This window comes from Olea europaea, chromosome 5 (genome assembly GCF_002742605.1).
Source record: "Olea europaea var. sylvestris chromosome 5, O_europaea_v1, whole genome shotgun sequence".
Taxonomy (NCBI): Eukaryota; Viridiplantae; Streptophyta; class Magnoliopsida; order Lamiales; family Oleaceae; genus Olea; species Olea europaea.
The window spans coordinates 16,024,691-16,038,206 of NC_036241.1; the positions used below are offsets into that span (position 1 = coordinate 16,024,691).

Genomic DNA, 13,516 nt, shown 5'->3' on the forward strand with positions numbered 1-13,516 from the left:
TTTGTTGCAGCCTCAGCTTCTCCAATCTTCTTGATCCTTCTAGAATATGTTTATTTAATTGGGGCCTACCTTGTCCTCAAGGTAGAAAGTATACTTGATTGTTGCTGTCGCAGCAACTCAAACCTAACTTGTTCAGCTCCTTCTTGCCTGAAACCCGGTTCTTCCAACTCACTACCGCCGATCGTGACTTATCTGTCTGTCGCCTCTTCCAACTCTCTAATTACAAGAACTTACATCTCCTTATTTGTACACTTGTGCCCAATTGTAAATTTCTCATCACAGCGATAGCATAAGCTTTTTTCTCTTTTTGTCGAAACCTCTGCATCTGTGAGTTGTTTGTAGGGGTGGGATATTTGCTAAAGTGGTTTGGATGAGTTGGGAGAAGATGTAGGGATGCTATTTGTTTGTTAACTTGGCTGGGAAGTTGGGTTAGATTTGGGTTGAGAGAAGGGGGTGGATTTAGGTTGTGAAAAGAGATATTCTTGGGTTTAATTGGATCCTGCCATGAGCCCTTTTAGGTTAATAGATTTCAATCTTCAACCATTTGGGCGACTTTCATAATCTGTTATAGGCCCATAGGTTGTAATAGGTTAACTCCAGCACATATTGTCGGGTTTAACCTATTCAAAAAATTGCACTCAAGGATCTTATCTGAAACCTCCATTAATGGTGAAGCTAAAGTTTGAAAACGTCGGCGGTGTTCTCGAACAGTGGAACTTTGCTAGAAGGGTAAAAACTAGGCGCAAAGAGTCTCTTCTTGTGATGCTCGAAACCGACACAACAACTGAGCCTTCAACCCTTCCCAATTTTTCATTGGTCTTCATTTTTCTTTCCACTTGAACCAAGCCAGTGCCTCGTCAAAACACACAGCAATTGCCTCCACTTTCTCTTCCTCCATTAGTCTATTAATGTGGAAATATCGTTCCATCCGAAAACAAACATTTGGATCAATCCCTCTGAGCACAGGCATCTCTAGCCATTTGATTCGTGGCTTCATTTTCCCATCACTCCCTAAACTTCCTCCATTGTATTTAGGGGTGGCAATAGCTTAGCTCATGGGCCATTTTCCCATCATTCCCTTATAACCACGAACCAAGCTCGTGGCTTGTATGCTCGACTCGTTACTTGAGTGGTGAGCTCGGCTTGGCCCTCGAACTAGTGACTCGTGGGCCAAGTCGAGCTTCAGCTCGCAAGCTCGTGAATTTTTTTTAAAAAATAGATAAAATATAAACATTTCTCCTTTATACAGGCTTGGGACCGATTACTTAAATTTCGAGTAAGCAAAGTTAAAAATTGTACACGAACAACTTGTAACGTATGCAATTTTTAAAGAAAATTAAAAACATTATTATAAAATAACAATTTTGATTAATATGGTTAAATTAAATATCACTTACGAGACAACATGCAATTTCGGCATATTTATCTTGTAGTCGAAAATGAGCGTCTCGTCAATCCTTCATAAACATTAATGCTTCCAAAATATCTTTTTACAGTCGGCTCCTAACCTTAGACAAAACCCTCTTACCTGCACTAAAAGTAGATTCTGAAACTACAGTGCTAATAGTAGGTATCAGTAGGTCTTTTGCAATTGCAGAAGTTACGGGCCATCGTTGTTCGTACCTTCGCCAGAATTCAATAATTTCTTTGAAACTTTTTTAATTGTTTGTTGGTAGGCATATTATGATTAAAGTAATCAATTTATTTAGCAGGCAATACATTTGAACTTGCTTCCAATATTTGATTACATGCAGAAGACAGTATTACCGGATGAACCTATTACATTTGCATCATATCTATTAATGCCTTCAAATAAAGTTAATATTTCAGCGTCATCTTCTTCAATATCGTTGGAAGGAGTAGGTGCAGAGGGTACTCAATTAATATTTGTACTCATTCGTTCTGCATATAATTCATATATTTTACAGAAAGATTGTACTAAATTTCTATATGTGATAGGTGTATTAAAAATTAAAGCTCTTGAAATTTGATTAATTACATATTTAGTTTCTGATATATTATATCGGGGGTCCATGATGCACACTAAAGGAAATAACATAGGCAAGTTTTTCCAATATTTTCTAAATTTTAATTCCATAGAATATATAATTGCTTTAAAAACAGGGGCATTTTTGTATTTATGAAATGTTCTTGCAATTATATAAAGACGTTTGAGCACTATACAGTTAGTCAGATGGTTAACTCCAAATAAAATATTTGTAGTGTCATAAAACTCGTCAAAAAAATTTTAACTTTTAAAGCTAAAAGCCAATTGGATTCATTCAAAATAGTGTCGTCATCATTTCTAATATGCCTATTGTTATAAATATCAGTTATTAAATATTCAAAACCTTCGCATGACTTTAATAATAAGTAAGGGAAGTTCCATCTATACCCTACGTCGCTAACAAATGTTTTAGCATTCGTCACCCTAAATTCGGCAAAAATTTCCTCAAATGCTTATTTTCTATTAGGGGAAATCATGATGTATATTAGTGCATTCCTAATTCTTTGCATTTCATCTTTAATATGTTTCAAACTATTTTGCACAATTAAATTTAAAATATGGCACACAAAACGAATATGAAACAAATAATCATCGAAATCAGGCTGCAATACCCTACACAATTTATCGATAACTACTTTATTAACGCTAGCGTTATCGAATGTAAAAGAACGAATTTTACTCTCGCAATGATATTCTCTAATAATGGTCATAATAGCATTATATATATATATCGTTAGCGTTTTGAGGGAATTCAATAATTTTAAAAGTTATAATTTTTTTTATGCACACACCAAAGAGGGTCTATGTAGTGTACAGTTGCAGTTATATAAGTTATTTTATTTATCCCCTCCCATACATTTGAAGTTAAAGATATAACATCCTTATATTTTTGCAAATCCATAATCAATTGTTGTTTTGTTTAAAGGAAATATTATATTATATATGAACGAAGAGTGTTTTAACTTACTCCAATGAGACGAAATGTTGGTTGTCCGCTATTGCTAAAGGCAACTTAACACCGGCAACAAGTTTCACCATTCTCGTTCAAGCATTCTCCTCTGAATACATCCACGTCGTGAGGGGCAAAATCGTAGAATTGACATATGGACTACCAAATTACAATTGTGTTTGACCGGCTTGAAAAAGTCCATGTTTGACCGAACATGCTTTGTGGTGACAGTTGAGGTGGGTGACACCAATGTCTTTTTGTCATGCCAATTGTTGTTGGTAGTATTTACATACTACTTTAAACTCTGGGACTCCATCGATCACACGACCCGTTGAAAGCAATATGAAGTGATCCCAACATTTTGTCTATTTTTCCCCTTTCGCTCCCCTCTAATAACAAGAATTAGGGATGTCAAACGGGTCGACGACTTGTCGGCTCAGCTGCTCGGCTCATGAAAATGGGGCTCGTGGGCGGCTTAAGCTCGAAAAATAATGAGCCCTAGCACGATGAGCCGAACCGGCTCATCTCTCCCACGGGCAAGCAGCTAGTATTATGTGAGCCTGGCTCGTGGCTCGCATGAACAGTGACAGAAATGGGCCAACCCGCTTGGCTCGTGCTCGTGCTCGGGCTCAGGCTCGCTATTTTTCATACCTATTCTCTTCCAACTCTTCCCTATTTATAAGCTACTTGTAACTGAATTTCCTTCCCCATTCTTCCCCTCTAATAGAGTTTGTTGCAGCCCCAGTCTTCTTCAATCTTCTTGATCCTTCTAGAATATGTTTATTTAACTGGGGCCTACCAGACCCTGTCTCATGTGTAACTGTATATTGGGCTAGTGGTGTTTATATCGACGAGTTGAACTCATAGCTTGTTTTTATTTTGATTCTTCTTTCCAGGAATTAATACGACAGCCTTTGCATATTGTGGAAACTGTAGCTAGTGTAAATATGTGGTTTAAGTTTTCCACATCATATACTCACATTAATTTAAAGTCGAGCATGTCCTATAATTTGTAAAGCAGAAAGGAATATTTTTTTTATGCAAATACAACTTAGCATTTTAATATTGAGTCTGTGTTCTGCTTCTCTAAATCGGTGTCTGTTGATTACAACTTGGTTTGGCTTGTTGAACTTAGTCAGATTGCAAAGGGCTTTTAGAGAAAAGTCCCTGGGACTTTTGTCCTGCCAAAATGCCCGTTCGCCTACGTAATTGTGCTATTATGGCTATTTTCTTTGCTTAAAGTGCTTTTCAATGTGATAATTACATGGAATTAAACATTGTGGCTGAAGGAGGTTGCATTTTGTTTAACATATTTCTTTTTCTTATTGGGGTGGGGTGGGGTGCTTTGTGCATATTTTATTGTCCTTGGAATACCACTATTGACATGCATTCATTTGTCCTTCAAGTTTAAGAACCATTTTTGTTGACTTATATTTATTTATTTCTTTAAGGTTAAATATCTCTTTACGCTGTTTACGATACCTAAGAAGAGAAACATTTATTCAGTGAGGTGCTTTTCATCACTTAATTTAATAAAAAATATATATATATATAATCATACTGTACATTGAACGATGTGGTGCTATTTAATATACCCAGCCTTGATACATTGTGTGTTTGATAGATTTTATGTTATCTATTGAAGTTGTCCTTAATAGATTGTTGGGTTACCTAGGTGGATCGGGGAGTTACTCTCAGTGAAGCTCTTCTTAGTCATGACGAGTGGCTTGAAAAGAAGGGAATAAAAAACACCAACTTTGCTGTTGTTACATGGTCCAACTGGGATTGTCAGGTGATGTTAGAATCAGAATGCCGGTACAAAAAACTTAAAAAGCCTCCCTATTTCAATCGGTACATTTTTATTTCTCAACTTTGATGTCTCTAATAATTTTTAACCTTGATCTTACATTAAAATTATCTTAATGTCAGTCACTGACTTGATTTGCTTCTCTTTCACCAGATGGATCAATCTGAAGGTCCCATTCCATGAGGTTTTTGGTGGAGTGAGGTGCAATCTAAAAGAGGCAGTCGAGATGGCTGGCTTGGCCTGGCAAGGCCGTGCTCACTGTGGTCTGGATGATGCAAAAAACACGGCCATGCTACTTACTTTGCTTCTGCGCAAGGGCTTTAAATTCTCAATTACCAACTCCATCACGTGTCAATCTACTGATGATTCCTTTACAACGAAGCTACCTCCACAGCATTATCCATTTGTTTCACCTCAACCTCATAAATTGAGTGATCTGCATTTTCAAGCAACACAGTTTCAGCCTTATTGCCATTGTGGAGTGAAAAGTAGCAAAGCAATGGTTCGAAAACCGGGTCCTAAGCAAGGGAGCCTATTCTTTGGATGTGGAAACTGGACTGCTGGTAGGGGTGCTCTTTGCCATTACTTTGAATGGATCTCTCCCTCCTGATTCAATTCAACTACCGTTTAGGATAAACATCGCTACCATTTCTAGAAAAAGTAACTGGAGTCAGTGTCTACTTCTCTATGGCAATATGTAGATATTTAGCTCGAGCTTATCATAGTGAATGGAGGATGCTGCCTGTCTATATACATATGGCTTGATGCAGAAAGAGTATTTGACAATACATATGAGTAGTTAAAAGAAGTCATCACAGGCTTAGACAATGTGTTTTATTAAATATGGTGTGAAATAGGGTATCTCTGGACTTTGGGGTCTCTATTAGTTTATAACCTGAAAGACTTGAGTTTTAGTTTCTTCATAAGATGGACTTTGTTTATATATTTTCTCGTCTTTCTCCAGTTGCTGTACCTGTCTTTAGGCTCCAAGCTAACAACGTAGCTCATCTTGAAAAATCGACCGAATTTTCAGGTATCGAAGAGGACGTGGAGGCAGCCTTTCACAATCTTGCGCATTGTTGAAACAGGCTACACTTGTATTTCTACAGGCTCAAATGAGCAAAACAATAAACACTTGAAGACTCAAGTCACATAATTTTGGTAGTAGTAGAAGAGAGATTGCAAATAATAAAGGCAATGAAAGTTTTCATTAATTAGGAATATGATGGAAGGTTCAACAATTTATATTTTTAAAAGATGAGAATTTATTTTTAAATTTTTTGTAACATCACAAAATTCTCATGGCACTTTTTCATAATTTTGAAAAGTTGAGGAGCTAAAGTGAAATATGTTTTAAATTCTTATATTTTTTTGGATCAAATAATTAGATTTTGAAAAAACGAGTTCTAATATATCAATATTAGACCCTTTTTGTGGCTTATAATTTATTAGAACTCTTTGACTTGAAAAAAAGTTATTTTTGAAAAAACCGCACTAAGTTAGACTCAATTGAAGGAAAATAAGGATAATTAGATTTTTGAGTAGTTTAGAATATTAACTTGGTAATATGACAACCATGTGTTTTTTATTATTTTGAATTAACTGTTAATCTTTGGATTAGAATGAAAAACGTCAAATTGTAATTCAGTTCCACTTACTTCTTTCAATTTAATTAGCATCCACTTCCATAACCGTCCTAATTATTTTCTCCCAATTACAAAATTCGGGAAAGTTAAATTATTAGAATTGGTTTCATAGGAAACCCATTTTTAAAGCCAAATCCTGATATTAGTACGCCACTATAAAGTAAAATCCATTCCTACCCAAAGTCTTCTTTTTTTTAAACCAATTTTCAAATTCTTATACGTGTTATATCTTAGTATAAATTTTATTAGATGGTAAGGATTGGTCTGAAGCCCAATAATAACTAACCAAGGGGTGAATTGGTTTTTAAAACTTTTTTCGAAAAATAAATTTAAATAAAGAAAGCAAAGGGTATATTAATCAATTAATAATCATAAGCAAGTAGATCAATTAAATAACAAACATATATAAGATAACAATAAGTAAAAGGTTAGAGAGAATGCAGACGATATAATTGTGGTGGTTTGACCCAAAGCAATGATATACGTCCACCGTTACCGAACTCTCCAGCACGAGCGAGGTCTTTTCACTATATTGATTAACTTATAGTACATTCCAACCCTTTATAATGCTTCAGGTGACTTTTAAACAAGGAGTATCAATCTTTATAAAATATTGAGCCTTACGGCACCTCAATATGGCCTATGGTCGCTAAGAAAGTACATACCGCAAGTGCACGAGTCTATCATTTGAGAAATGTTTACTTTCGATTACACAAGTTTAATTAATTTAATTTTAACAATAAAAACAAACCCACAAATAAAATTTGATTTTGAAAAATAAGAAAAATTAACTAAAAAACTACAAAATAAGAAAATATAAACACTTGGGAATTTTGGAGGAAAAACGTGGTTGAAATTCATAGTTTCATTTAACCATTGCCCAAATTAATTTCTCCACAAGCCAATCAATGAATTACTCATTTTCGATATTAGACCCGATTTTTCAATTTTAATTAATTACTCCTCTCAAGCGAAATTGATACTAATTAATTGGTTTAACCTACTATATCTATGTTGATTAAAATCAAATAATTGCATTAAATCGTAGTGAAAATAACTGAATAGATCACCTGGGGTTAGGGATATATCTCTATCCTCTACACAAATTTAGAGTTTCTACTATTTAATCTAAAATGTACAATATTCTCTTGAACGATGTACAAATTACTAAACATAATCATTCATTAGTCACATAAATGAAAATGTAAGAAATAACAATGGTAAAAACACATGAAAATAAGTAACTTGACATCAAAAAGTAAATATTAAAATTAATTAAAGTTACTAATACTATAAATCCCAACAAAAATACTAAGCTCATTTTATGTATGTGATAACAAATGAGAATATTTATCCAATACATGACAAATGATAGAAATTAACAAAGAAAATACAAGATCAAAGATAAAACCCTTTTTGTTGGATTTTTGCTTGAATACTTAGTTCCTCAATTCTTCTCCACCTTTTCTTTCATTTATTTCCCTTTTTGTGCTCTTGATTTGCTCCAAAATATTAAGAAAAGTTAAAGGAAGAAGAGAAAAAGAAAGAAGAAAGGAAAATGAAAGAAAAAGAAAATAGAAAGAGGAAGATAACCCAGTGAGAAGCCTTAGAAGTAACCAACAAATTGGTATTTAAATGCCAAAAATAGCCTCAAGTGAAATTGTGAAAAGAAGTCCTGAAATTTATGCGAAACAAGCAAAAATTTCCCAGCCGGAAGGCAGAGAGCGCGAGGGAATTCATGGCGTGGACGCCGTGAGACCATTTTGGTCTCAGTCATTTCTTTTTCCAACTCAATCCTCCATTTAGTTGGACACAAGGCTCCTCAACTTTGATCATATACAATCTGGTCCTCAAATTTTGATTTCCATCACTTTTGCCCTCCAAAATTGCAACCAAAGTCCTTCAACTTTCTAATTTGTTCACTTTGGTCCTCAAAATTCACAATTTTCCACACTTTTAGTCCATTTCACTTCCTTTTGCATTGTTGTCTTTTATTTTGGGGTTTTCACCTGCAAAAGCCATAGTTGCACAATTGTGAATAGAAATTTGTTCAATTTAATCAATAATTAACTTGTTAAAGTATCTAATAAGTGTGCAAAAATACACTTATCAACCTACATGGTGGCTTAACACAAGGAGCACCAATCCTTATTCTATTGATTTTTTATGGAACCTCAATACGACCTACAAATATAACAATATAAATTTACGGTGAACTTTTCTCTCGATAAATGATATAAAAGAATTAAGTACTAAGAAAGCCTAACACTTCAATGAATAGCAATAAATGATAATTCAAGTATTAGATAATAAAACTTTGATGAATATGATGATTTTGAAGTTTAATTCGACCGATCAAAGTTTTTTTTCGATGGAAAGATGAAGAAATAAATGCAATGTAAGTTCAAAAATCTTCTCAAAATATATCTCTCTTTTAATGAATTATGGCGATAAATTAAGTATTAAAAGAGAGACAAGGAACTTTTATGAATATTATGATTTTACAAGTTTGATTCAATTAAGTAAAGTTTTGATATAGAAAAGTAGAAGAAATTATTTAATATAAGTTCAAAACTTTTATTCAAAACTAGTAAGATACACGTGCAATGTTGTAATTGAGTATATAAAAGATACGATGATAATTAGTCGAGCTTTGTTTTTGTTGTTACTTGATGAGTATTAGAGTTGGGATATTAATATATTTTTCTGTTTATCGGTAAATGTAAAATTTTATAGATAAAAACTTTATGTAGAACAATAGAAGTACACTGGACAAGGTAAATCAATGTTGATATAGACATTGATAAAGCTTGAACTTATACAATATCAAGTGACAAAAGCCTTATGAATGTGGTTATACATTTTTCTTACAAAATAAAGGGTTGTTTCAACTTCAAAATCATCATGAAGTTATTGTTCATTTCAGCTAACCTTATGAGAATAGTTATCATACAAACTGTTGGTGCAAAATAAATCAAAGAGGGTCGTTGATAAGGGCAGTTCTATGGCAAAACGAGCAAAATAAACTTTTAGGTTTGTGGCACCGATATTATCTGCAAAAACATATGATGAAAATTAGTCGAGCTTTCTTTTTGTTGTGACTTGATGAGTTTTAAAATTGGGGATATCAATACTACTTCCAGATGTTATATCGGGAAATAATGGTTCAGTTGAAGTTTCGAAGAGCACTTGTTTTGTAGATAGTGTAGATGTTTCTTGATTCTCAGAATTTGAGTTTATTTCAGCAAAGTCTAGGGATCGTTTATCTTTATCTTTCTACATCAGTTGTTCCGCTATAATGGCAATAAAAGGAAGAGCATCCAGAACAAATATAATTTCATATTTGTACTGAGTAGTGTTTTGCTCTAGTTGTGTGACCTTGATGTAAAAAATGTACTCGTTTTCAGCGTCCATTTGGATTATTGTAGCAAATGATAGATTGATTTCCTGTTGAAGGTGTGGATAGAGAAGTATTATTGCCATGTTTGTATGATTAAAAGTTTCATTGATGCGGTATGATATGTGCATTTACCATTTTTGAACAATTCATCAAACTCTCATCACTATACTTCAATAGTGTCTTAGCAAAGTCCCTAGTTGCACTTACATTTAAGATTCCACTTGCATCTTCTAGTTGTACGGTCACATTTGCTCTATGGGAATGAAAAATGGGCACATTTATTATTAAGAAAAGAATGGTTAAAATGCACAGAGACAGGACAAGTGTTAATATATGTACAAGTAATAAATTATATTAAGTGTTACTTGGGTACAGTCCTCGCAGAAGGATGTTTGCAATGGATACATGGGAAAGTTTAACCAAAATTAGCATGAGTGACTTTATTGCAATTGTCACAAGACATGTACCAAAAAGTTTGCTTTGTTATTTTGATGGATGGTTTAACTTTGATCCAGTAGTATTTATGCTGTGGAAAACGCTAATATCAAGATAAAAAAATAACATAAGCGTATTCATCAAAGATAGGAAGAACACATTGTTTTTCAATCAAGCGAAATGAGTTACCCCAAGTAACTGGCCTTTAAGATTCTGTATTTGTGTATTTTTTTGAATGCTACAGGAGATAACTTGGTGGGAATGGCTGTGCGACATGCTTTCTCCAGTGCAAAGTCATTTAGTTCTTCGTTGTGTGCTTCAATCCTGGCCGTAGTAAGATGATTAGACAAGTAAAAGTTAATTATTAGTGAACAAAATCAAAAATCTGTACAGCGGGTATTGAATTTAAGGTGAAGAAAAAAACATTCGAAGTTGAATATGGATAAGATAATGATGATGATGATATATAGTTGATAGAGAAATTGTGGTAAAGATTTTCTATATTGTATAAGCATCATACCACGTTCTGAATTCTGAAACTTGGCTGAAAGTAGCATCTATAAAGAATGTGCTATTGATTTTGGTTGACATTGTAAGGCCTGTGTTAAATATTTTATATCAGTCCTTAGTTGTATAGAATCATATTTCGTTATCTAAATAGCGATAAGTTGTCTAACGTGTATATTAAATGTTACTGTTAAAAGGTGAAACTTTTAATCAAGTTGCTAAAATCACAGGCTTCTTTGCAATTTTTTTGCAATTATAATATATTCTTTTTCGACATAGCCATTGTAGAACCCCAAATAATTCTAGACACCTTAGTGGCACTAAGACACGAATATTGGATGACTAAAGTATCCTTAAAATTTTTAGTCTCATAAGTATACTTCAAATTTTTAGTCTCATTTGAGACCCATTTTCAACATAGGAAACATTCGATTTGGAAAATAATATCTAAATAAAAGTTGTAACTATTTGAGTGAGCTTTCCAACGCACTTTGAATTACCTCAATCGGATATCAGGAGAAGAAGTTATGATAAAAACACTGAAAGTTGTGCAGTGTCAACTGGACTACAACCGATCGACCGAAACTGCTTGAAATGAAAATTCTCGTTTTTCTCTAGAATTTAAATATTCATTTTCATCAATTATTTTCTCAAAGGGCCACCCACGTTTTTGGCAAAAAAAATCCCACTAAATTGAAGCATTTAACTTTAAACTTAAATGACACCCATGTTTTCTCTCTTAAATGAAATTTGACCCTTCATTTACTTTAAGTTATGGAATATTTACCTATAAATAGAGACCTCATTTCACTCATTTTTTCTCACACCAAAAATAAGAGTTTTTACATACTAAAGAAAGAGTTTCCAAGAGAAAAAAAGAGAGAGAGGAAAACTATTTTTCCTAGAAGTTTAAGAAGTGTTTCCAAGTATCAATTCTCAACGGTTTTCAAACATCCAAGGAGTGCATTTCTTTCAACGTCCAAGTTTCATCGAAATTTTCAATCCAAGTTTTCAAAGTTTCAAAAGCATCAATCAAGGTAGGTAGAGGTGCAATGTGTTTAATCGTGTTAAGTTATAAGTTTCGATTCATGTTAATGTTTGTATGTCAAATGGTACTCCGGTACGGTATATCCCTCTATGTTAATGGTTGTATATCAAATGGTACTCCGGTACGACATACCCCTCTATGTTGAAGAAATGTTCGTATGTTAAATGGTGTCCTCGGGTACGACATACCCCTTCATGTCAAATGGTGCCTCTGGGTATGGCATGTATGAAAAGTTATAAAATTAATGTTTTGAAATGTATAGTTTGATCACGAATGCACCTATGACACCTATTGAGTTTTTCAACTCACGGGTTCAATCCCATCTCTACAGATTGAAGAAATTCTAAGTCGGCATGGATGGAGGAGAAGATGAAGAGTAATGTAACGAGCCCATGGAAATCCGGTGAATAAGTGATTTGGATTTATTTTTATGAAATATTTTCCAATATTATTTCTTTAAAGTTTTGAATAACGCAGAATGCGAGAACAAGTTATATTTTCTTCAAATAAATTACATTTTGTTGTTTTGAAAAATGATTCAGTGTTTTTATTTAAAGTATTTGAAGTATTGTTATTTAAATTATTATCTGAAGATGTAAACTTTCGCTAAAACGTATACACTTGTTACTAAACCACCGGTTAAGCTAAATAAAGTAAGTAGCGTTCCGGTCCACTAGGGGTCGGGGCGTTATAGCGATTCCACATAGTTAAGATTATTGTGCGAAAAGTTTTATCGATTAGTAAAAAATCCTGGACATATACTTGGTTTCTAGACCATGTTTGAATTAGTCGCTTTGGGCGTATGTCAATAGCAACTGCAAGTATGCCTGCGTAGATATCATGTGTAAAAACTTTAGTTGAAGAGTGGATAATTATGTGTATATGTGTTCTTGAATGAACTGAAGTAAAAAAAAAATAAGGTATATTTATTATTATGACAAAGAGGAGAAATGATTCACTGGAAATTACTTATATCATTGTTGGACTCCATGTGTTTTTCTAGCTTTGAAAAAGGAGTGAAAGTGTATGTTGAAAACAAGAATTCCATGTGATTTTCATTCACTTCTTGAACACGTGTCTTTCTTGATATTGTCCATTGCACATTATCATTTGAAGCACTATATTGAAGCTTTGTGTCCTTAACAATAGCATTTGAAATGATGTATGTTTTGCTCAATTGAAGCTGGTCTTCGAAGGCAACAATATTTGCATCATCAGTGTTGTGTGCACTGTGTTTTCCTGTGGTAATTTCAAATGTAATTGAAAACAAATATTTGTTTTATGTAGTAATAATTCTTTAAAAAAAATGCAGAAGTGTAGACTATATCTATTTATCGGAAGCTGTTTACCTCTATATCCATTAACACCATGTTTTGATATCGACTATTACTGTATTTTGCTTGCTTTGGTGCTATTTTTTCAACAATTATTACTTTTGCTTGCCAATTCTTCTTGTTTGGACTGATTTGAGGTATGAACTTGAAATTTTCTACCATTCTGGTTAGCCTGAAATGCAGATTAAAAAATATAATGTATATAGTAAATAGAAGAATGAGAAAATAATAAAAGGTAGTGTTTGAAATATTGTTTCTTATTCTTTTTATTCATCTGTTTACCTGAAGAATGGAGTGTGTATACAACTTGTAAAGAGCTCAGAGAACTCTTAAGTAAGAGAGTGGGCCCTAGGATTGAGGGTCCACGAACGGAGGAGCTCCT

At 33.6% G+C, this 13,516-nt stretch overlaps 1 protein-coding gene across 2 annotated transcripts in view; it reads left to right on the top strand.

The window, feature by feature from the left end:
- The window catches only part of LOC111394829 (ERI1 exoribonuclease 2-like), an 11,588-nt gene extending 5,879 nt beyond the window's left edge, over positions 1 to 5,709 (top strand). For both annotated transcript variants that reach the window (XM_023020843.1, XM_023020844.1), the window contains exons 4-5: positions 4,633 to 4,808; positions 4,918 to 5,709. In XM_023020843.1, the coding sequence (XP_022876611.1) occupies positions 4,633 to 4,808; positions 4,918 to 5,374 (633 nt within the window). In that variant the 3' untranslated portion in view covers positions 5,375 to 5,709. The remainder of the gene's footprint in view (positions 1 to 4,632; positions 4,809 to 4,917) is intronic.
- The last annotated feature ends 7,807 nt before the right edge of the window (positions 5,710 to 13,516 follow it).